The sequence below is a fragment of the Lolium perenne genome, chromosome 7, assembly GCF_019359855.2.
Source record: "Lolium perenne isolate Kyuss_39 chromosome 7, Kyuss_2.0, whole genome shotgun sequence".
Taxonomy (NCBI): Eukaryota; Viridiplantae; Streptophyta; class Magnoliopsida; order Poales; family Poaceae; genus Lolium; species Lolium perenne.
Genome location: NC_067250.2, coordinates 27,192,123 through 27,215,932, shown reverse-complemented (window position 1 = coordinate 27,215,932; position 23,810 = coordinate 27,192,123). Strand labels below are relative to the sequence as shown.

The following is a 23,810-nucleotide window of genomic DNA, read 5'->3' as shown; positions in this document are numbered from 1 at the left end:
TAGTGCCCTATTAGCAATACGGATGCACACAGCCCAAAAAAAATAAAGAATTATTATATAAAAGTGATCTATTCCTTGTAACATCGGACTAAACACCACAAAAACAACACTAGAAATTCATCATCTCCAAAAGAGACACCTCTAAGAAGGAAACATTGCACAACCGCCACCATCGCCCTGATCAATGATCATAGGTTTTCACCCAGAGAAAGTCCGCACTTACAAAAACATTCAACAAGGTCATTGCTAGGCACAACAATTTAAGACCAGACCTTGGGTTTTCACCCTGCAAGTTTAGACACTGAATTCCTTTCGTAATGTCGCCCCACTTGCCAATGCTGCTTCTCCAAGTCACAAATCACCAAGCCAGAATCTCGTTACCACCAGGTAGACAAACCTCCATTGCTAGTCCTCAGCTCCTGGCTTTCCTGCCACTCTCCGCGTCTGACTTCATCGTGGAACTACGACATGTCCCAGGACGACAACATACCGCAGAGCTTCGCAACGCTCCCTCTGAAACCAAACAGTCAGAAAAAACATGGTTGCGCGCGACCGAAACCCATCCACTCCGTAAACTCCAGGCATGTCATCCATTTGGAATTCGTCGGCATAGGCTTCTAGAACTCGACAGATCGTCCAAGATCAATGAAGACAGACGTAAGGCAGTTCATCATCATGGTGTGAAAGGGATCCAAGGATTGACCGCTGCCATTATTTCGAAGCAGACGAGCAAGCCCCACACTGTTGCCCGCCGGTTGACCCCCTCCGGCGTTAGAGGAGATAACCTAACAAGAACCACGAGCACATGCCAGCCCAAGGACGGCAGCGTGCGCCGCGGCACCTCCCCACGCGACTTCGAGCGACGGACTGCCGCACCGCTGGCGGATCAAGGCAGGAGCCTCAATCTCCGACTGCAACCTCCACTCCATGCACGAACCTGGCAACCAGCCCATCCGGCGCGAGCAGGCGGAATCCTCCACACGGACGTTGGGCGCTGCCCCAATCGCTGCACGCAGCAGAACACCGACGCCGTCCCTAGCCGCCACCAGCAAAGTGTCGCCGCGATGCAAACCCCCATCACCTTTGGCGCTGGGCCTGCCGCCACCGCGGCCCTTGCCGGCAGCAGCGGCGGCAAGAGAGGGCGCCGAGGAATTGGCTGGAGGTGGCGGCTAGGGTTAGCCCTGGTGTCACCCTGGGGGGTCGACACGGGAGCCCTCACGCGAGTCTAGAACATTAAGTGATACTTCCCCGACTCAGTTTAGATCCCAACTCAGAAACAAAGATGCATGGATTAAAGGGTCTCTTAATGTTTGCCGCATAATAATGTCCCTAATAATTTTAATAGATTCGGATGCAACATTTTGAAGATACATGTAACCAAATCAGATGGCAGCCATGGGCTGGCGCGCCAGAACGCCTGAAGAAAAACGGGTGGGGCATGTCAATCAGATTCAGGCCATCTCCGGCTCCTACCGGTGGCCGTGGAGCGGCACAACGAGTCGCGCCGGGTCGAGGTTCGGGTAACGGCGCAGCGCGGCGCGCTTCATGTCCTCCATGCCGCGCTCGTAACCCTGCAGCTCCCGCTCCGCCAGGGCGCGCGCGTGCTCCCTGCTGGACCCCAAGAACTCCCGTGCCGCCGCCGCCTTGGTCTCGGCGAGCTCGGCCTTCACCCTGCGCAGCTCCGCCCGCAGCGCGTCGGCCTCCTCCGCGGCCTCGCGTTCCCGTGCCCTCAGCGCGGCGGCCTCGCGGTCGCGCGCCCTCAGCTTATCCTCCAGCTCCATAGCGTAGGCCAGCGAGAAGGCCACCTCGTTCGTCGTCTGCGCACCCGGCCATGAATGCCGTTGCTGTTAGCGATAATCACTCCGTCGCCGGCACGGCGACGTGTGCCGTACGTATACGAGTAGTGTACGTGTTCCGTTCTGATCTAGGAGTTGTGCCCCGAGTCGGTTAGCTAGTCTAGGTACTATATAATCTATGTAATAGCTAGGCTTGTAACACCACATCGAGAATCAATACAAAGAAAACAACAGGCTCGATACGGGCCTGTGGCGATACATTGCTTTTCGTGTGCGTGAGTTGGAGCTAGCTGATCGTACTTGGATTGCTGCTGTTTGCATATTGCTCGGCTTGTTTGCTGTGCGTGTGCAGGTCACGTCTCGCCGGATCGTCTTCGTCTACGTCGGAAGTACACGGCGTTTTGGGGCTCGGCCAACAATTGGTATCAGAGCCTCGTGGAGGATCTCCTAGTAACGGGAGGTCATGACGAAGGAAGTGGGCGAGTCTTCCGGCGCCGCGGCGCCGGTGTCGACGCAGTATCCGCAGTACATCCGCGACAACTACACGGTGTGGGCGACCACGATGATGTGGGCGCTCGAGTCCAACGAAGTCTGGGAGGCTGTCGATCCCGGCGGCGACGAGTTCATGAAGGGCGCGCCGAAGTACCGCAAGGACCGACAGGCACTCACGGCCATCTGCTCGGTGATGCCGATGGACGTGAAGCAGCACCTAATCTCGAAGACATCTGCAAAGGAGGCGTGGGAGACGATCAAGACGCTAAATCTTGGTCATGCTCGTGTCCGCGAGGCGGCCCTACAAACCTTGCAGAAACAGTACGAGAACCTGGAGATGGGAGGAGATGAGAAGCTGGACGCCTTCGCTTCGAGGGTCGCTACATTGGTCAATGGGATTCGCGCGCTGGGCGAGAAGCTCGAGGAGATCTCGATCGTAAGGCGTTTCCTACGCGCGGCGCCGCCGCGTTACTTGCCCGTTGTTTCGGCGATCGAGCAGTGCGTCGATCTCAAGACTCTCACGATGGACGATTTGGTCGGACGGTTCAAGGCGCATGATGAGAGGATGAAGATCACCTACGGCGGCGAAGCAAAAGTGGAGGAGCACGTGATGCTTACGCGCGCCCAGTGGCAGGCAATGGCCGCAAGAGAGAAGAAGAGCAATGGAGCATCAAGCAGCGGTGGTTATCAAGAAGCCTCCCGCCCGGCGAAGAAGTCGGATGAGAAGCCGAAGAAGCCAAAGAAGAAGTTCGATAAAAAGAATCTTCGCTGCCATAAGTGCAACCAGCTCGGTCACTTCAAATCGGAGTGTCGCAACGCTCCGGAGAAGAAGGCTCTCTTGGCGAAGGAAGGAGATGATGGACCAATGATGTTGATGCTCGAAGTATGCGAGCTGATGGACAACGTTGGATCAACTCCGCATGTGCCGGCTAGGGAGATCGTCACGCTCGAGGAAGACAAGGTTTTCCTTCATGACAAGGCGAGGATGAGGACAGCGAGGCATGTCTGGTACCTCGACACAGGCGCAAGCAACCACATGACCGGCGACAAGGCTCAATTCTCTGAGCTAGACCTCTCGGTGGGAGGAACGGTTCGATTCGGCGATGGATCGACCGTTGGGATAGCAGGGCGAGGTACTGTCCTGTTTGAGTTGAAGAACGGCGGTCACAAGGTACTCACGGATGTGTACTATATCCCCAAGTTGAAGAGCAATATCATCAGTCTTGGTCAGCTCGCGGAGCGTGGATGCAAGATCGTGATCGAGGACGAGTTCTTATGGGGGTATGATCGTCAAAGGCAACTCATCATGAAGGTGGAGAGGGCGAGGAATCGCCTCTACATCCTCAACCTGGATCGGGTGGATCCGGTATGCTTGATGTCAAGCATGGAAGACTCGGCGTGGAGGTGGCACGCGCGCTACGGGCATCTTAATTTCCAGGCTCTACGGCAACTTGGACAGAAGGAGATGGTACGTGGCTTACCGTGTGTTGATCATGTTGAGCAGGTGTGCGACGGTTGTCTCATTGGGAAGCAAAGGCGAGCCCCGTTTCCAAGGGAGGGACAATATCGAGCAAGCAAGGTTCTTGAGTTGGTGCATGGAGACCTATGCGGACCAATCACGCCGGCGACCCCCGCCGGGAACAAGTACTTTTTGCTCATCGTCGACGACTTCAGTAGATACATGTGGGTTGTGTTGCTGAAGAGTAAGGATCAAGCTTTGCAAGCGTTCCGGATTGTGAAGATGGCGGCCGAGGTGGAGTCCGAGGCAAAGTTAAAGGCCCTCCGCACCGATCGGGGTGGGGAGTTCAAATCCAATGAATTCAAGGCGTTTTGTGAAGCTCATGGGATCCAGCGGTACCTTACCGCGCCATATTCACCGCAGCAAAACGGTGTTGTGGAGAGAAGGAACCAAACCGTGGTGGCCATGGCACGTAGCATGATGAAAAGTAAAGGCGTGCCGGTCAGGTTATGGGGCGAGGCGGTCACGACGGCCGTCTATTTGCTGAATAGGGCGCCAACTAAGAGCGTGGTTGGTATGACACCGTACGAAGCATGGTACGGACGCAAGCCCTCGGTTGATCATCTTCGCACTTTCGGGTGCGTGGCGCATGTGAAGACGGTGACCGGGCATACTAGCAAGTTGGCGGATCGAAGTACTCCAATGGTCATGATCGGCTATGAAGCCGATTCGAAGGCGTATCGCGCGTACAATCCAGTGAATAAACAGTTGGTGGTGACACGCGACGTCATCTTCGAGGAGGAGAAATCATGGAATTGGGGCTCCGCGGAACCGGTACAGTCGATCTCAAACGAGATATTTACTGTGGTTTACAGCGATTCACATGCAGATGATCAAGAAACAGCGTCGCGGGGCGTTACGGATTCAGGCGCTGGTTCTGATCCAGAAGATGGAGGTCCGGGCGCGAGCAGCAGCGCTACGTCTGATGGTGCTAGCGATCGGAACAGCGTGCGGAACGGCAGCGAGTCGAGCGCTCGCTCGACCGAGCCGCCAGGAAGCTCTCCGTACAGGAGTCCTGGAGCGAGCAGCAGCTCACGGAGCTTGGCGCGCGGCCCAGACTGGGAGGAGCCAGGGAGGCCGGGTGAAGACCCAGGCAGTCCACGAGGTGGCTTTGAAGCTTCAGCTAGTAGGCCGGCAAGCCCATCTGGACGTGGTGCTGTTCAATCACCTGGGCGTGGACGTGAGCCAGAAGCTGGTGCACAATCACCAGGACGTTCCAGTTCAGTACCGCACACGCGCGACGATTGTACGTCACCAACAGGCAGTTCATCGTCGCAAAATCCTGGAAATTCAGCAAACGCTGAGACAAGTGCTACGTCAGCTCCAGGGTCTCCTTCTACTGCAATGGAAAGGAGACGTCCGCCTACTCCGGAAAAATTGCGAAGCGTACTGGAATTCTATCCGCCGGAGACCTTTGGCACAACGCGTGCGCGAGGGAGCGGACAAGGTCGGTGTTTATTCACCGAGGAGCCGACGAAGTTCGAGGACGCAAACACGGAGGAGTGTTGGCGTCGTGCTATGGATGAGGAGTTGGTGTCGATCCGTGACAACAATACATGGAAACTTGTCGATCTACCCAACGGCCAAAAGGTCATAGGGCTCAAGTGGGTGTACAAGATCAAGAAGGATGCCGAAGGGAATTTGGTGAAATACAAAGCAAGGCTAGTGGCCAAGGGCTACGTGCAAGAGCAAGGTGTGGATTTCGAAGAAGTGTTCGCTCCCGTTGCAAGGATGGAATCGGTGAGATTAATTATCGCTCTCGCGGCTCAAGAATCTTGGAAATTGCATCACATGGATGTGAAATCCGCGTTTTTGAATGGAGAGTTGGAAGAAGAAGTCTACGTGAAGCAACCACCGGGATTCGTCAAGCGAGGAGAGGAACACAAGGTATTGAAGCTACACAAGGCGTTGTACGGGCTACGGCAGGCCCCTCGGGCGTGGAACATCAAGCTTGATCGTACATTGATCTCTCTCGGATTCGAGAAGAGCCCACTGGAGCATGCTATGTATAAGCGAGGTCAAGGAAGGGATCGTCTACTAGTTGGCATCTATGTCGACGACCTATTGATAACCGGAGCGGATGAGGAGGAGATTGCTAAGTTCAAGCTACAGATGAAGGAGTTATTCAAGATGAGTGATCTAGGCTTGTTGACCTACTATCTTGGGATCGAGGTGCAACAAAAGCTGGGCGAGATCACACTATGCCAGGAGGCATATGCGAAGAGAATACTCGAGAATTGTGGCATGGAAGATTGCAATCCAACTCAAGTTCCAATGGAACCTCGGCTTAAACTAAGCAAGAAGAGTGAAGCACCCGCGGTTGATGCAACGGAGTATAGGAGTGTGGTCGGAAGTTTGAGGTATCTCGTGAACACAAGACCGGACTTAGCCTATTCCGTTGGCATTGTGAGTCGCTACATGGAAGCGCCCACAACAGAACATTGGGCAGCGGTAAAGCATATACTCAGGTACATCAAAGGGACAACTGACTATGGTGTTGTCTATTTGAAGGAGAAGGGGAAGGTGAAGATACTTGGCTATAGTGACAGCGACATGGCAGGCGATGTTGACGACCGTAAGAGTACCTCGGGCGTGGCATATTTCCTTGGAAATAGCATCGTAAGTTGGCTATCACAGAAGCAAAAGGTAGTTGCATTATCTTCCTGTGAAGCTGAGTATATTGCAGCTGCAACCGCGGCGTGTCAAGGTGTGTGGCTAGGGAGGCTACTCGGTGACCTCATGAACGAGGAAGCGGAACGGGTGGTGCTTAATGTTGACAACAAGTCTACAATCTCTTTGTGCAAGAATCCGGTGCACCATGACAGGAGTAAGCACATTGATACCAGGTATCACTACATACGGGAGTGTGTAGAGGAGAGCAAGATTGATGTCAACTATGTTCGCACCGATGATCAGCTTGCAGATATTCTGACCAAGTCTTTGGGTCGACTGAAGTTCTTGGAGATGCGACGAAGGATCGGCGTCCAAGCTGTGAAGACCGGCACATCGTGCTTAGGGGGGTGATTGTTAGCGATAATCACTCCGTCGCCGGCACGGCGACGTGTGCCGTACGTATACGAGTAGTGTACGTGTTCCGTTCTGATCTAGGAGTTGTGCCCCGAGTCGGTTAGCTAGTCTAGGTACTATATAATCTATGTAATAGCTAGGCTTGTAACACCACATCGAGAATCAATACAAAGAAAACAACAGGCTCGATACGGGCCTGTGGCGATACATTGCTTTTCGTGTGCGTGAGTTGGAGCTAGCTGATCGTACTTGGATTAATGCTGTTTGCATATTGCTCGGCTTGTTTGCTGTGCGTGTGCAGGTCACGTCTCGCCGGATCGTCTTCGTCTACGTCGGAAGTACACGGCGTTTTGGGGCTGGGCCAACAGTTGCCATATCGATCAATCCAAATTCCAGAAGAACAAATCATGCATGCGCATCGATCGAAGAAGGAGCAAATATTAATTCGCAGCCGCGCGTGCTCACCTGGAGCAGTGACAGGTAGCTTGAGGCGACGACGTCGGCCGGTTTGGACGCCGCGAGCTCCAGCTCCCGCGACGGCGTGACGGTGCGTTGGAGCAGCTGGCTCGCCGCTTTCCAGTCGCCCGTGTCTCCTTGGCGATGCTGACGGGGGGCGCTCCACTGTTTCCCACCATCTTCGCCTGTCACCGGCGGCGTCTTCCACCAGTTGGTAGTGAAGCCCGGGGGGCAAGAGGTGTCCGACGCCGAGCTCTGGCCCTCTGCCAGTTTCCTCCTCTTGCCAGACGACGTGGCACAAGGCTGGGCAATGCAATCTGCCTCTGTCTTCACGGCCACCTTCCTCGCAGAGGCCAGCAAAGCCGCGGCCTTCTCTGCCCGGACATCCTCCATGGTGACATGAACAGGTGCTTCCATGAATTTCATCCCTACCACAAAGCAAGGAATTTGGAAATCACGAATTAGTAGAATGTACTACATCAGCTCGAATTCCACAATGCCGGAGAAATCACCTTGCGACGGTGAAGGCGCCGGCCGGATGATCTTGGCTGCGGTCATGTTGCGCTCGTGGAGATACGTGGTGAGATCAATCGGGCAATCGCCGCGAACACGCAGCAGTTTAGCCGCCACGCCTCTCTCTTTGCCGGTGAGTGTCGGCTCGAAGGTGGCGGATCTGGAAGGCTCCCCCCACTGCACCGGGCACGGCCATGGCGCGGACGACGACAGGAAGAAAAACTCCTCCTTCCAGCCCTTGATATTGTTGTTTAATTTGCCGAAGAGCAACCCGACGGCGTCCTTGCTGCGGAAGGAGTAGAGCTTGTTCTGCGTCTGCCCGAGCTTGCACAGCGCGAAGAAGTACCGGAACACGGCCAGCGACGGCACCTCGCCGGCGAAGTGGGAGAGGACCACGAAGCCAGCCAGGGCCCTCCACCCGTTGGGCGCCAGCTGGCCGGGGGCGAGCCCGAAGTGGCTGAGCACCGTGCCGAAGAAGGGGTGAAGGGGAAGGCGCAACCCGGCTTCCAGAGCGTCGACGTACACGCAGACGGATCCGGGCAGTGGCTGCGAGCACGAGGAGAGGTCGCCGGCGAGGACCGGGGAGAAATCGTCGGGGATCGAGTACTTCTTGTAGATGTCTCTCAGGGCTTTCCCAGTGCGCAGCCGCGAGGTGACCCGTTCGGGCAGGGCCGAGAGATCGTCGGCGCTGGTGCGGGGATCTCGGTGGCGGGTGGGTTCGTCGTGGACGTCGTCAGGTGACCAGGATGCTGAGGACTGGGGGGATGCCATTGCCATGGCGGCGGAAGTTGTGTTGCGGCGCTGGTAGGATCGGTGCCTGAGAGTGGTGTTCTTTTTTTTTTTTTTTGTCAAATGAAAGAAGTTAGGGCAAGTGTGTAAAAGGACAAAAATGCACCTTCGCCACCCTGCAGCCAGACCGTGTCTGGAACCAAATTTTGCGTGGTTGATTCGAAAATACACGTTGGAACATGGGTACAATGGAACCTGATAAAGTGCCATCCCAAGAATCAACATTGTTGTATCTCCAAAAAAATCGAACACAATTTTTCTTGGTAGAGGATGCATATGCGTGCCAATTTTCATATTTAAATTCAAAAGTATGTAGCTTAGTCAAAAATCATAAGTTTCAAATGAACAGTCTAAAGGAAACTCGTCACTTCCAAAATTTTTGTAGCTTAGTGGTACGACAACTATATAACTTAGTACCGAACTAAGTTTAATCGGGTTTAGGAGTACACATGTTCCAAAAAAATCGCTTTCATGGTTGGTTACATGATCCTTCGGTTAGCCCTCCAACACATCGTACAAGGCAGAATAGAGCTTGGTCCGAATTGATTGCTTAGGGCGCGATTGGTAGACCACGACACCTTGAAACAGGCTTTGGGGAGCAGAAAACGGCTCAATTAGATGCCCAGTCCATGTCTACGTTACGGCCCACGCGCCCCTTAAAGCACCTCGGGGTCAGGTTCTAGAGGAACGCTTGAATCGGCCGTTTCCCCAAAGTCACCCTCGTCTGATGCTGTTTCGAGAACGCAACGGATGCTGAGGAGATGGCACAATCTAAGCTGGTGCGACAAAAGGCGGCGGGAGTTTTTCGGTCACCGTCTGCCCTATTTTGGCCCCTAATTTAGCTGTATTGTCACCACCCAAATCCAAATTTGCCATTTCCCCGCAAGTCGAGCACTTCCCCTTCCAAGATTCCAAACCTTTTACCTCTATAAAAAAAATCTGAAAATGCTATAGAAAAAGCGTTTCATTGAAGACCTTGCCTTTTGTCTGACGAGCACTTACAAGTGTCCTTCAATAATTTCGCCTTCTCTGTGTTGGGCTTTCTATCCTCACATTTTGTGTCTGACGAGCACTTACAAGTGTCTTTCAATAATTTCGTCTTCTCTGTATTGGGCTTTCTATCCTCACATTAGTACATTGTCTGTTTTCCTATATATACCATGTCACGGGACTAAGAAAATTTCATCCAAACCCACACATATCTCCAAGAATCCCTAAGCCGCTTGAGCTCTCGGCGATCCAACCGGTAGCCCGATTGCATCACGTTGAGCGACGAGGAGAGCATGCAGCTCGCTTTGCTGCTGCCTGTTTGATGCACCTTCAACCCCACTGGAACAAATATCAACGCCACCTCAAGTTCTCGAGAACCACGCCGCGCGCACCAAGTGGCGAGGAGAGGCACATTTTACAGTCCAATTACTTAACTTCTTATCGAAACTATATCGAAACAGTCCTCTATAGGTCTCCACTCCCCACTTTTTAGTCTACAAAAATGAAGAGAATACCTGAATAACTAAATTGAAGAGACCAAATAGAATCTTATAATCTCGTTCAACCTCTTTAGCTTTTCCAAATTAGAAAACATCGCTCTTATGAAAGTTAATTTTAAGGCCTGATAATTATTCAAAAATACAGGGAATTCACTTCATATTAAGACCCTTTCTCTAGATGATGCTCCATAAAAAGTATCATTTGCATATTGCAAGATATACACCCCCGCTATCCACTAGCCGTGGAATTTGACCACCTACTTAGCCATCCTCCTTAGCTCTGCCAATTAAGATTGCTAAAATATCTGTCACTATGTTGAAGAGAATAGAAGATAGAGTCAGCCCCCCCCCCCCCCCCACCCCTACAAAGACATTTTGGAGTTTGAAAGTAGTGATGTCATTATCCACTTTAATCTTCGCACTCCACTTTTGCACAAATCTCTAAATCCATAGACACCATTTGGGATCAAATCCTTTCATATGCAATACTTGTTGTAAAAATGACCAATTTACTTTATTGTATGCTTTTTCAAAATCAGTTTTAAACAAAACCCCATCCATTTCCTTCCTATAAAAGTTCATTAATGGTCACGTGAAGAATCACCGCACCCTCTAAGACTAGTCACAATGCATAGTATCATATAGAAGTATCATGCGTATGATACTACTACATGTTACTATCTCCACAATGCATGGTATCATATAATAGTATCATAATCTCTATATATTAATTGTTTTGTAGAATCTCAATGCAAATATATGTACAAGATTTACTTGACATTAATTTTTCTAGTAGTATGTGCTATGATACAGTATCTACCTATGATACTAGCACCCTCTCTCTCATCCTTAATTGCACTGCCACATCAGCATTTTGCATGCATGGAATGCATGATACTACCTATGATACTCCCATTGTGGGTAGTCTAACATGTGTCTACTAGTATAAAAGCAGTTTGCATGGGTTGAAAGACGCTCTTAGCAATAATGGTTAAAGGATGTGTCCCCACTTTTGTGAATACCTTAAAACTGACATTAAGTAAACACATGGAACGATATTGTTGTATTTTCATGGCATTTTCATTTTTTTGAAAGCAAGATAATTATACCAAAATTTAGGTGGAATAAAGGTAACTCACCTTTTGGAAACATCAAAAATTGCCATTTAATCATATTTTATTACTACCCAAAACTTTGGATAAAATTCACAAGGAAACTCGTCTAGTCCCGGTGCTTTGTTCTTTTCCATTTGCATTACAACCGTATGAACCTCCTTCTCGGTGAACTTGGCTGTTAAAATAGCATTTTATAATTCAGGAGCTATCTTATATCATGTTTTTATAACAAAATTAGTACACAATTATTTTATGAGGCGGGCCAAAAAGAGGTCTTATAATATCTAGAGATATACATTTCTACTTTTTCTAAGATGACTGATCTTATTCTGCCACGCTTCCATGGGACTGCGCCCATTTGGAACAGAATCCCATTCTTGGGCTACCATCTCAAACAACCCTTCATTTTTTAGCCAAGCGAGCTCAAAAGAGAAATTATATTTATTGCCTATTTGGTTCCCTGAATCTGATAATATAATGAGACCCTGTTCTTGCAAGGCTATAACCGAAGCCAAAGGAAACTTTTGTTCCCATTCCATATCCAACTTCTCATATGTAGGCACTTCACTACGATTTGCTCATGTGAATTATCTACCGGAAAGAGCTATTTCTCTCAAGTCAAGGTTTCGATAATGAAATAAAAAAATGGAAGAACAACGAGAATTGAAGTTATCATTGTTCTTTATTTTTGTTGTTGTCTTAAGACATTAAAGTCTCCCCAACTACAAGCATCGGCAAAGACTCATCCCCACAAAGTCTAACCAATTCGGCCAGGTTTTTGCTCATCTCGAGGTTCACCATAAACCACAACAAAACCCATTTAAAGTTATCCGGCCACTTTAGAGGTTGCATAAAATTTCACACACCTATCACAAGTAACAACATGCTGAATGGTCGTGCATGCGTTAATAGCAACTGAAATCCCTACCTTCCTAATGGAGGAACACACAACCGTTGGAAACCTCCTAATATGTGATTAAGGAAAGGTGCTGTAAAATTATCTCTAGCCGTTTGCAAGATAGCAAAGAAGTCCAATTTATGATTTCTTATTGTTTCTTGAACAAAATTAACTTTAGCCCAATCTTTAAAACCGTCAATATTTCAGAAACTACATCTCATCTATTATATACTAGAATCACAATAAGGAGGTCTAAAATAGCGACACCACGTTAATATACACCATCAAAATTATTATAATAATCAGATCTAATATTTACGGTTAGAATTTAGTGAACCATTAGCGTTCATGTAATTATCTTTTTTTATATGGAACACCTTAATTTCATTAACTCGGCTCACCAAACTCACTGGCCACAACAACGTTTAGATCAACAGGTACATTTTCTGGACACAACAGCCGTACCTCACCCTGGTTTCAACCAAGAGCAGCTAGAGTACTACATGACCTAACCACATGGGTCACTTAGCTGTAGAAAGACACGCATGTCATAGTATAGTTATAGAAACACGATGGAATGATGTTTTGGCACATGGGAGCATATGCTCCCTTTATTTTGAAATGCATGTTACATACATTTTGAAATTTCAAAAAATTGAAACGAAAAATTCGAACGTACATCTTCATGTGCTACACGCTCACAAAGTCGTTTCATAAAAATCCAACTTGTCGTGTGACGTGTGTAAAAAAGACAAAATTCAATGCTGAAAATAAGACTTTTCAGGAGATAAATTTTCTCTTTTTTACACAGACCACAAAACATATTGGTTCCTTGCGAAACTTGGCGAACGTACGTATATTGTGGAGATGTACATGCAGAATTTTTTGTTAATTTTTTTCGACATTTAGAAATATAATTTTTTGATAGAGGGAGCATATGCACCCGGGAGCCGAATTGAATTTCCGCAATATGATCAGGTAGTTTCAATCTACTCGGATAGTTTCCGAGCTATCTATTGCCATGTATATATAGTAGTCTGGTACAGGGAGAGATCGGGGAGATAGGGAGAGATTACATCGTATGACCATAGAACTCTATACCGACTAGGAGTACTACACATGTCCTAGTCGGGTCCCAAAACTCGATCTATCTCTAATACCCTCCCTTAATCACAACTTCGCAAGTTGAGATTATGCTTGAAATCTTCAAAGGCTCGATAAGGCAATGGTTTAGTAAACCCGTCTGCGACTTGATCTTTAGAAGGAACAAACCGAATCTCCAGCTGTTTCCTCAACACTCGTTCTCGAACGAAATGGAAATCAATCTCGATGTGCTTGGCTCTTGCATGAAAAACAGGATTAGCAGACAAATATGTAGCTCCCAAATTATCACACCATAAACAAGGCGTTTGTCGTTGTCTGACACCCAACTCAGCAAGCAAAGACTAAACCCACATCATCTCAGCCGTTGCATTAGCCACTGACTTATACTCTGCCTCAGTACTTGATCTGGACACTGTAGCTTGCTTCTTAGCACTCCATGAGATCAGATTTGGTCCAAAAAACACAGCAAATCCTCCAGTAGACCGACGGTCATCAACACAACCCGCCCAGTCGGCATCGGAAAAAGCACTGACAAGAGTAGATGCAGACTTGACAAATGTTAACCCAACTGTCATAGTATGCTTAACATATCTCAAAATCCTTTTAGCAGCAGTATAGTGAACAGTATAAGGAGCATGTAGATACTGACAGACTTTGTTAACTGCATAGGAAATATCTGGACGTGTGAGGGTAAGATACTGTAAGGCTCCCACTAAACTCCGATATTTGGTACTATCATCTGGACCCAATGGATCTCCTTGGTGAGCAGTAATCTTATCAGAGGAAGACAATGGTGTAGGCATACCTGTACAATTTAACATGCCAACCCGTGCCAAAATATCACGAGCATACTTGGACTGACTGAGAACAATACCATTGTCAACTTTCTGCACTTCAACTCCCAGAAAGAAACTCAAATCACCAACATCTTTCAAGGCAAACTCTTGACTCAAATCTCTCAGCAAAGCATCAGTTGCAGCTTGAGAAGAACTAGCAACTATGATATCATCCACATATATAAGCATAAAGATGGTGATATTGGACTTACGATAGATAAACAGAGAAGCATCAGATCTGGAAGCAAAGAAACCAAGAGCAAGTAGTTTAGAACTCAACCGAGAGTACCATGCTCGAGGTGCCTGTTTTAGTCCATTAGAGTGCCTTATCTAGTTTGCACAGAAAGTGTGGTGTGCTGCTATTTTCATACCCAGGAGGTTGTTTTATATATACTTCCTCTTCCAGAACACCATGAAGAAACGCATTCTTAACATCCAACTGTCGCAAGCTCCACCCTCTGGAAACAGCTAAAGACAAAACTAGACGAACAGTTGCAATTTTAACAACAGGACTGAAAGTGTCTTCATAATCAATTCCATACCGCTGTTTAAAACCTTTAGCAACAAGACGATCCTTATACCTGTCAATCGAACCATCTGATTTACGCTTCACCTTATACACCCATCGACAGTCAATGACATTTTTACCTTCACGCGGAGGTACCAATCTCCATGTTCTATTTCGCATGAGAGCATCATATTCCTCATCCATCGCTCCTTACCAATTTGGATCATCAAGAGCAGATTGTAAATTGGTTGGTTCATCAGTGGCAGCCGTCAAAAGCCAACGGACTATTCCATCTTTGTACTCACGAGGCTTGACAATTCCTCTAGTCGCACGTGTAGTTGGACGCTGAGAGGGCACAGGCTGAGCTACACGTGAAGAAGGAGCAGCCGATCCAGTGTGGCCAGCAGAATCTGGTGGAACAGGCGCAGACTGCGAGGCGCCTGGATCCGCTGTGGCTGCGCTGCGTGCTGTTGAGTCCGGACTGTGCTGTGCATGCGGAAGGCTATCCGCAGAAGATCCAGGCGAGGACGACGCCGCGTCCCGCCCACGTGCGTTCGGCCCACGCTGCCCGCCTGACGCTGACGCAGAACCTGGCGGGACAGAAGACGATCCCGAGGCATCGGAGGCGGATCCCGAGGGCACCTGGGAGGATCCCGAAGCGGATTCTGGCAGAAAATCCCCATGGGAGTCTGTGCTGCTGTTATTTTCTCCTGATTGCTGGAATGAGCTGCTCGGGGCACTGTTTTGGGCAGAATTTTCACCTGCTGCTACGTCTCGACGAGCTGCACCCTGTAGATCATAAGGAACAACACTTGCATATGGGTTAGTAGTATGAGTATTTTCCATAATAGAATCACTAATAGTGTCGTCCCCCTGCTCAAAATTGCAAAGTGAAGGATCAAGGAGAAGAATTTGTTTTCGAAGAAGAGCACCAGCATTAGGATGTAGGGATTTGAAAGGGAAAACTGCCTCATCAAAAACGACATCACGAGAAATATAGACTCGTCCAGTGGACACTTCGAGACATTTAACTCCTTTATGTCGAGGGCTGTAGCCTAGAAAGACACACTGTTTGGAACGAAACGCAAGTTTGCGCTGATTGTAGGGCCGAAGATTTGGCCAACATGCACAACCAAAGACACGAAGAGATGAATAATTAGGATGTCTACCAAGCAGGCGATGGACAGGAGTGTCATTATTAATAACTCGACTAGGGAGCATATTGATTAGATATGTGGCTGTGAGAAAAGCTTCATCCCAAAATTTTAGAGGCATACCAGCATGAGCAAGGAGAGAGAGACCAACTTCAACAATGTGACGGTGTTTTCTTTCTGCAGAACCGTTTTGCTGATGAGCATGTGGACAAGAGATATGATGAGAACTACCCTGAGTCTGAAAAAGTGAATTGAGCTTAATATATTCACCTCCCCCATCAGACTGGACTGCAAGAATTTTTGTGTCAAATTGGCGTTCAACAAGTTTTTGGAAATTGACAAAGGCATCGAAGACATCAGACTTGTGTTTAAGCAAATAGATCCAAGTAAACTTGCTGTAATCATCGATAAAACTCACATAATAATCATGTCGTCCAACAGAGGTTGGGGCAGGCCCCCAAACATCAGAAAAAACTAACTGAAGAGGAGCAGTAGACACACTAGTAGAAACAGGGTAGGGAAGTTGATGACTCTTGCCTTGCTGACAAGAATCACAAACGGACACAATGCTGGTATCTCTAACACATGGAAGCTTATGCTTACTTATTATTTGTCTAACAATAACTAAAGAGGGATGACCTAGACGACTATGCCACTGGGACTGGTCAAGCTTGGCGGCGACAAAGGCATGCTTCAGGGATCCAGAAGACGCCAAGGATGAAATAAGAGGGTAGAGGCCGCCAACACACCGTCCTCTATGGATGATTCTCCGGGTGACCTGATCCTTGATGAGAAAGAAGAAGGGGTGAAATTCGATAAAGACACCATTATCATATGTGAACCGATGAACGGAGAGCAAATTTTTAGAAGCGTGAGGAACATGCAAAATATTGCGAAGATGAAAATTTCGAGTAGGGTTACGAACTATTGAATGACCAATATGGGAAATATTCATACCTTGCCCATTGGCGGTGTTGACCCTGTCGGATCCCTTGTATGTGTCCCTGAAGGTCAAGTTGTTGAGCTCGCTTGTAATATGATGAGTGGCACCCGAATCTTGATACCAATTAGTGTCGACCCCATAAGCAGCGTGGATTTCTTTGTCACCATAGTCATCATCTTCAGTGTACCGGGACCAGCAGTCTTTTGCGGGATGACCTTCCTGGCAGGTAACATCCACCCACGGGGTCGTGCGGCGGCGCCCGCGGCCACGGCCTCGCCCGCCTCCAGAGGGTCCACGACCGCCCCCACGGCCCTGATAGAAGGGACGGTCATCACGGCGGAAATCTCGTCGTTCCCCACGGTCGCCACGGTCGACACGATCGCCGCGATCACCGCGGTCACCGCGGTCACCGCGGTTGCGGGCGAAGTTGTTGTTGGCAGATCGTGGGCGCCATTGGCGAGCGGCGGCGTTGGCAGAGGTCTCGAACTCCGGTGGAGAGGGACCATTGAGCATCAGCTGCCGTTGATCATACGCATGCAGATGAGAGAATAGAAGGCTCAGGGTGATCGGCGTCGTCGTAACGCCGAGAGCGGCCACCAGGGCATTGTAGTCAGCGCCAAGTCCGGCGAGAATATACGAGACGAGCTGGCGATCGGTGAGAGGATGGCCAGCAGCAATGAGATCATCTGCAAATCCTTGCATCTTGGAGAGGAACTCCGAGGTCGTCATCTGCAACTTCTTGGTGTTGGCAAGGGCAACGAGCAGATTGTTGATTTTGGCTTCGTTCTGGGCGGCGAACATCTCCTGAAGGGCGCGCCAGACACCGGCGGTGTGTTCAATCCGGTGAACGTGAGGTAGAATCTCGCGAGACAGCGACTGCAGAAGGTAGGACAAGACAATCTGATCGCGAGACAGCCAAGAGGCGTAGTCAGGGTTCGGCCCCATCTTGGCAGCAGTGCCGGAGGTTTTGTCGGCGGGGACGATCTCCACTTCTGTCGGCGGAGCAGCATCGCTGCCATCAAGGAGGCCGACGAGTTGCGCACCGCGGATCGCGGGCAGGACCTGGGAGCGCCAGATCGGGTAATTATCTCTGGTGAGAAGCTCTTGCGGAGGAAGGCCGAGGTTGATCGGCGGTTGGGAGGAGGACGCCATGGCGGCTGGGGAAGAACCAGCAGGCGGCGACGTCGAAGCTTGCGATGGATTACCGGCGGAAGAGCCGGCCTGATACCATATAGAAACACAATATGATTAGGTAGTTTCAATCTACTCGGATAGTTTCCGAGCTATCTATTGCCATGTATATATAGTAGTTGGTACAGGGAGAGATCGGGGAGATAGGGAGAGATTACATCGTATGACCATAGAACTCTATACCGACTAGGAGTACTACACATGTCCTAGTCGGGTCCCAAAACTCTATCTCTAATAATAGTATGTCTAGCTAATGTGCAAATTTAGTGTTCACGTAATTATGTTGACACAACTTATTTTCACAACATCCGTATGAGGGGTGTGCTCGGTTATTAGCTGGGTCCACACAAAAAAGTACGCTAGCCATTGTGAAAAAGAAGTGTTAGATGCCCTAGGCTGAACGTGGAAGATTCAATCCGAGAAAAAAAAAACTAGGTAGGCTATCACAATTCACTTACAAGGCCAAAAAAAAAGGCGCATGCTCGCGGACTCCCCTTGCTGCCGCTCGACCTTTACCGATTTATCCAGCAGCCGGTTAGGATCATCTTGGATGGTTTTTACGATCAAAATTATGATGAGGAGAATATATATGAGCAGCATGTGCAACCTTATGTTGAGATATAAGGCTAATCTTTTTCAAAATTGATTGATGCATTTCACTAGCTAGGTGTGTGCACTAGAGCTCTCACATGCAGCCCGGTGCAGGCAACTACTCGTAAGTAAATTTTGTGTGTTAGATTTTATATATACATAACACGACACAACTCGTCCTGAAATCTGATTATATGACTGAGTTTAATGTAGAGGCACATTTCTATGTGTGCACCTAAAGTATCACATAAAACCAACAATTCTTTTTGTATTTGTTTGATATTTTTAAATATGTTCAAAATGCATTTCAAATAAAGGGTGCATATGCACCCAGGTGTAGAAACATCGTGTCCAAATACTATTTCCTACAAAAGTTAATATATTTGGGATATCATTTGTGATGGCTATGGAATTGTATGCTACTTTCAAATTTACACACATAATGTGAACATGCTGAACCATAAAATTTTGAAACCCTTTTGACAATTTAAGGATGATGCTCTCGTATTTACGAGGCCACCATGCTAGTAGTTGAGATAGCAACGAAAAGTACCAGATTTTGTTAGTGAGTCTCACACTCCTAACGAACCACTACTGGAACAGAATTTTCTTACCCAACTATGGTAAGAAGAGTAGAAAACCTGAGCCAAAAAGTTTTTCGAAAGCTTCGCTATTTGCTAATTAGTGAAAATGTCTACAAATTTGCGTCACACGAAATGGCCATATGGGTTACTCAGTTTGGATCACAACTCCTGAAATACGCATGTAAAACAACTCTGGAAATATGAAATACTTTCCTCTCAAAGTATTTGATACTATCTAATAATAGTCCCAATAAATATAGATTCTACTAAGATCCATGGACAGGCGCACCAAGAACGCCTGAAGACAAAGCCTAGAAGCGCGTCTCAAGAACATGCAGGTGGATCCGAGATTCCGATCGACGTCGACGTGGGTAGGGCATCGGGCGACATGGCGATCAGGCCGTTCCCGGAGCTAACGGGGGCCATGGAGCCGCACGACCAGGTTCGCCGGATCAAGCAGCGGGTAGCGGTGTAGCGCGGCTCGCTTCATGTCCGCCAAGCCGCGCTCGTACCCCATCAGCTCCCGCCCCACCAGCGCGCGCGACGCCGCCGCCTTGGCCCTCTCCGCGTCCGCCATCGTCTGGGCGAGCTCAGCCTTCGCCCCGCGCAGCTCCGCTCGCAGCGCGTCCGCGTTGGCGAGCTCGGCCTTCGCCCTGCGCAGCTCCGACCGCAGCGCGTCCGCCTCCTCTCGCGCCACCAGCACATCCGCCTTCGTCTGGGCGAGCTCGACCTTCGCCGTGTGCAGCTCCGCCCGCAGCGCCGGCGCCTTGCTCTGGGAGAGCTCGGCCTTCGCCCTGCGCAGCTCCGACCGCAGCGTGTCGGCCTCCCGCTCGCGCGCCCTCAGCTTGTCCTCCAGCTCCAGAGCGTAGCCCAGCGAGAACGCCACCTCGTTCGCCGTCTACGCACCCGGCCCATCCAGACACATTGACATGTCGATCAATCCAGAACATCAGATCACGCACACATGGTGCTTAGTGCTCAGTGGCGGAAATTGATTCGTAGTTCACCTGGAGCAGTGACACGTAGCTCGAGGTGACGACGTCGGCCGGCCTGCACGCAGCCAGCTCGCGCTGCCTCAACGGTGTGACGACGCCCTGCAGCATCCTCCTCGCCGCAATCCAGTGGCCGTCGCGGCCTCGCTGTTTCCCGTCATCTTTGCTTGTCGACGGCTTCCAGGGGCAGGAGGTGTCCGACGCCGAGCTCTCGTGGTCCTCCTCCGCCGGCTTCCTCTTCTTCCCAAGCGATGGCGCGCAAGGCGAAACCTTGAAGTCAGGCTCCTTCTTCAAGACCACCTTCCCTGCCGGTGCGAGTGCGGCCGTGGCGACCTTGAAAGGCTTGCCCATCCCTACGGACGGGAGAATACACATAGTACGAATCCAGAATTCCAGATCACGAATTAGTAGCACAATTCACATCAGCATGTAGTAATAGTTCTGAATTTCACCTTGAGGGGTTGGTGGTGGCAGGATGATGATCTTGGCTGCAGCCATGTTGGAGTCGAGGAGGTACGTGGTGAGATCAATCGGCGAGCTTCCTCGAGCGCGCAGCAGGTGCTCCGCCACGGCCTTCTCCGGGACGGTGAGCGTGGGCTCGAAGGTGGCGGACCTGTAAGGCTCCCCCCACTCGACCGGGCACGGCCACGGCGCCGTTGAGGACAGGAAGAAGAAGTCCTCCTTCCAAGCCCTGTATTTGTTCCCGCCGATCCGGGCGAAGAGCAGCCCGGCGGCGTCCTTGCCGCGGATGGTGTAGAGCCGGTGCGGCGGGAACGGGCAGAGCGAGAAGAAGTGCCGGAACACGGCCAGCGACGGCGCCACGCCGGCGAAGTGGGAGAGGACGACGAATCCGGCCAGGGCTCGCCACCCGTTGGGCGCGAGCTGGCCCGGGGCGAGGCCGAAGTGGGTGAGCACCGTGCCGAAGAAGGGGTGGAGGGGGAGGCGCAACCCGGCGTCCAGCGCGTCGACGTACACGCAGACGGATCCTGGCGGCGGGGGAGAGCACGAGGAGAGGTCGCCGGCGAGGAGCGGGGCGAAGTCGTCGGGGATCGAGTACCTCTTGCAGATGTCTCTCAGAGTTTTCCGGGCGCGCAGCCGCGAGGTGACCCGCTCGGGCAGGGCGGAGACGTCGTCGCCGCTCCCGTCGGCGCTGGTGCGGGCAGCTTGGGCGCGGGTGGGTTCGTCGAGGAGGTTGTCCGGTGAGCAGGATGCTGAGGTCCGGGAGGATGCCATGGCGGCGGCTGGGTTGTGGACTTGTGGTGCGGCGCTGGTGCCTACGGCAAGAAAGTGGAATGTTCATTGTTTTGTCGTGGTGCGCAAAAGCAAAAGAAAGGTTTTAGGGCAAAGGTGTGTGTGTGTGTGTACATTGGGCTTCCTCTCCCGAGGGATCCATGGATCATATGGAGCATTCACAAATGGAATTGGCTGGTGCCATTGCACCACCCTATTATAGCCTCGCCACGTCAGCTTTTCTCTCACTCTCACCCCACTCTCGCATCACTCTCACTCCACGGTGCCAGTGCACGGGCTATAGGTCCAGCTCTCACTTCTCTCTCCTCCCTACCGTCTTCCTACCGCCTCCCTATCGCCCCCACTAGCACCGCTATCGCCTCCCTCTCGCCCCACTCTCGCCTCCAACGCGGGCTATAGGCGGGCGGTACCGCGCCCTAACGCCGGGCGCCCGCGCCACCGCCCGACGCTACCATCTCGCCTGCCTACCGCCCCGCTCACGCCCCGCCTCGGGCGGTAGCGCCCGCACTACCGCCCCGGTTGGCACCAGCTTAGACTGTGTGTGTGAGCAAAATTTATCACGTCCCACAAAAATAACGATACACGCTTCCTTGCACTTTGATGATGATTCTAGGATCTTCCACATCACTAGCGTTATTTGAACATGTGTAAAATGATATGCCATGATATAAATCATGAGCTTATTCCTCGAAAAAACAAATCATGAGCTCGATTATCCCAAATAAAATGCAAGAGCAGAAAAAATTAAGTACAATCTGTAGACTCCGAACATTTTAGAATGAGTACAAAACGAGGTAGGTACTCAAATCACAAAATCGTGAATTACTCATGCTCGAATTCAAAGTTTTTTTGAAATATCAAATAAAGAAAAAAAAATTACCTTCAGATGGTTGATAATATTTGGGCAAATAATTAAAAAACGGTTTAAGAACCGCTGGCGCCGGACGTCCATCTCGTGAGAGCGCGGCTGACCGTCCGCCACGGACGTGAGCCTGAAGCTGAGCAGCGCCGCCGCCGCCTCGCCGGAGCACGCATCTGTAAGAAGAAAACGGACGCCAGCACGAGCAGTACGTGCAAGAAGCAGATGGATGGGTTGGGAGGACTTGCTCGGGAGGAGGAGAGAAGTTAATGCCAAACGTGTTGTCAGACACGTTGCAATACTTGCAAAATACAGACATATACATAATAGATATACGTATGGTGTCAGCCACCTGCTGCTCTCTAATTGGTCACATTTCAACCTCGCGCGTACCCGGTTCCGTTAGCTATTTTCGAGCAAACACCTCCATGTGTATTTGCGCCATATATTTGCTCCTTTAAATTTGGCTCCGCATATCCGAACCCCAACAACTTAGAGGAGCAAAACAGAATTTTGCGAATCAAACCAAATGAATCAAAGTGTGTAATAAACCAAACCGAACTAAATGTAACAAATTAAATTATTAATTATTACAAACCAAATGAATGAACTAAATAAATTGTTTCAAACCAAAGAAGTGAAAAAAACATACACTACGGGAAAACAAGATTTTGCCGTGCGATTATTTGCACGGCAAGGGGCCCTATATGCATGGCAAAGGCTTTGTCGTGCGACGCCGCACGTCAATGCTATTGACGGCCAAGGCTTCTTTATCGTGCGACTCGCCAACGTTGCACGGTAAAGGTCAGTTCTTTGCCGTGTGCCAAACATGTTTTATCTAAAAAAAAGGCCAAAACTGACCAATCTGGAATTTGAACGTAGGATGCAGAGTAGGGAAAGCGTGTAACCTTACCACTGGGCTAAGTGTGGCTAAGTGTTTGTTTGTTGATAACTATACCACGCCTTTGAGCTGAGAAGAAATCCAGTTTTTAAATTTTGCCGTGTGCTTACACTAGGCAAAGGCTTCTTTGTCGTGCGTTTGTTAAAAACACTAGGCAAATGCTTGCTTTGTTGTGCGTTCATTAAAAACACCAGGCACGGCGATTCCTATTGTGATTTGCTGTGTTCGGCGGCTTTGCCGTGCGCCTTGATACGGCTTTGCCGTCGACATTTTCTTTATCGTGCGCCCTGAGGGATCTTTGCCATCCAGAGGTCTTTGCCGTGTGTTTTCCTTTATTCTTTGCCATGCAGCCATTCTTTGTCATGCAGTTTCGTGCCATCGCATGGCAAAGACTTCTTTACCATGCGCAGGCGCATGGCAAAGACGCGCCGCATGGCAGTGCCATTTTTCCCGTAGTGATAACTACCCGCCATGGAGACGACAGCGATGCTCAATAAGATCATTTTGTAGTTGACCATGTTGAAAGGACACGGATGTCGCCTAGAGGGGGGGGGTGAATAGGCGATTTAAAACTTTTACGAGATGGGCTTAACAAATGCGGAATAAAACTAGCGTTTACTTTGTCAAGCCCAAAGCCTATATACTATTGTTCACCTATGTGCACCAACAACTTATTCTAAGCAATGGTTCACCTATGTGTACCAACAACTTATGCTAAGCAATACAAGCAAGTATGTGATAGCAAGATATATATAACTTCAAGCACAAAGGCTATCACAAGGTAAAGTGCATAAGTAAAGA

General features: G+C 49.8%; 3 protein-coding genes across 3 annotated transcripts; all 3 read right to left on the bottom strand.

The window, feature by feature from the left end:
• Positions 1–1,273: 1,273 nt before the first annotated feature.
• On the bottom strand, positions 1,274–8,632 carry LOC127318009 (uncharacterized). The gene is made up of 3 exons (XM_051348618.1): positions 7,803–8,632; positions 7,300–7,718; positions 1,274–1,817 (listed from the first exon to the last, which is right to left on the bottom strand). Exons 1-3 carry the CDS (start codon positions 8,578–8,580, stop codon positions 1,470–1,472), a joined length of 1,545 nt encoding a protein of 514 aa, XP_051204578.1. The 5' UTR covers positions 8,581–8,632; the 3' UTR covers positions 1,274–1,469.
• A 4,908-nt stretch (positions 8,633–13,540) lies between these two features.
• On the bottom strand, positions 13,541–17,792 carry LOC139833545 (uncharacterized). Its single transcript, XM_071823845.1, has 5 exons — positions 16,655–17,792; positions 14,758–15,598; positions 14,407–14,616; positions 14,005–14,273; positions 13,541–13,860 (listed from the first exon to the last, which is right to left on the bottom strand). Exons 1-5 carry the CDS (start codon positions 17,790–17,792, stop codon positions 13,541–13,543), a joined length of 2,778 nt encoding a protein of 925 aa, XP_071679946.1.
• Positions 17,793–19,076: 1,284 nt separating this feature from the next.
• On the bottom strand, positions 19,077–21,304 carry LOC127318010 (uncharacterized). The gene is made up of 3 exons (XM_051348619.2): positions 20,451–21,304; positions 20,014–20,351; positions 19,077–19,904 (listed from the first exon to the last, which is right to left on the bottom strand). The coding sequence occupies exons 1-3, from the start codon at positions 21,229–21,231 to the stop codon at positions 19,419–19,421; spliced, it is 1,605 nt and encodes a 534-aa protein (XP_051204579.1). The 5' UTR covers positions 21,232–21,304; the 3' UTR covers positions 19,077–19,418.
• Positions 21,305–23,810: the final 2,506 nt, after the last annotated feature.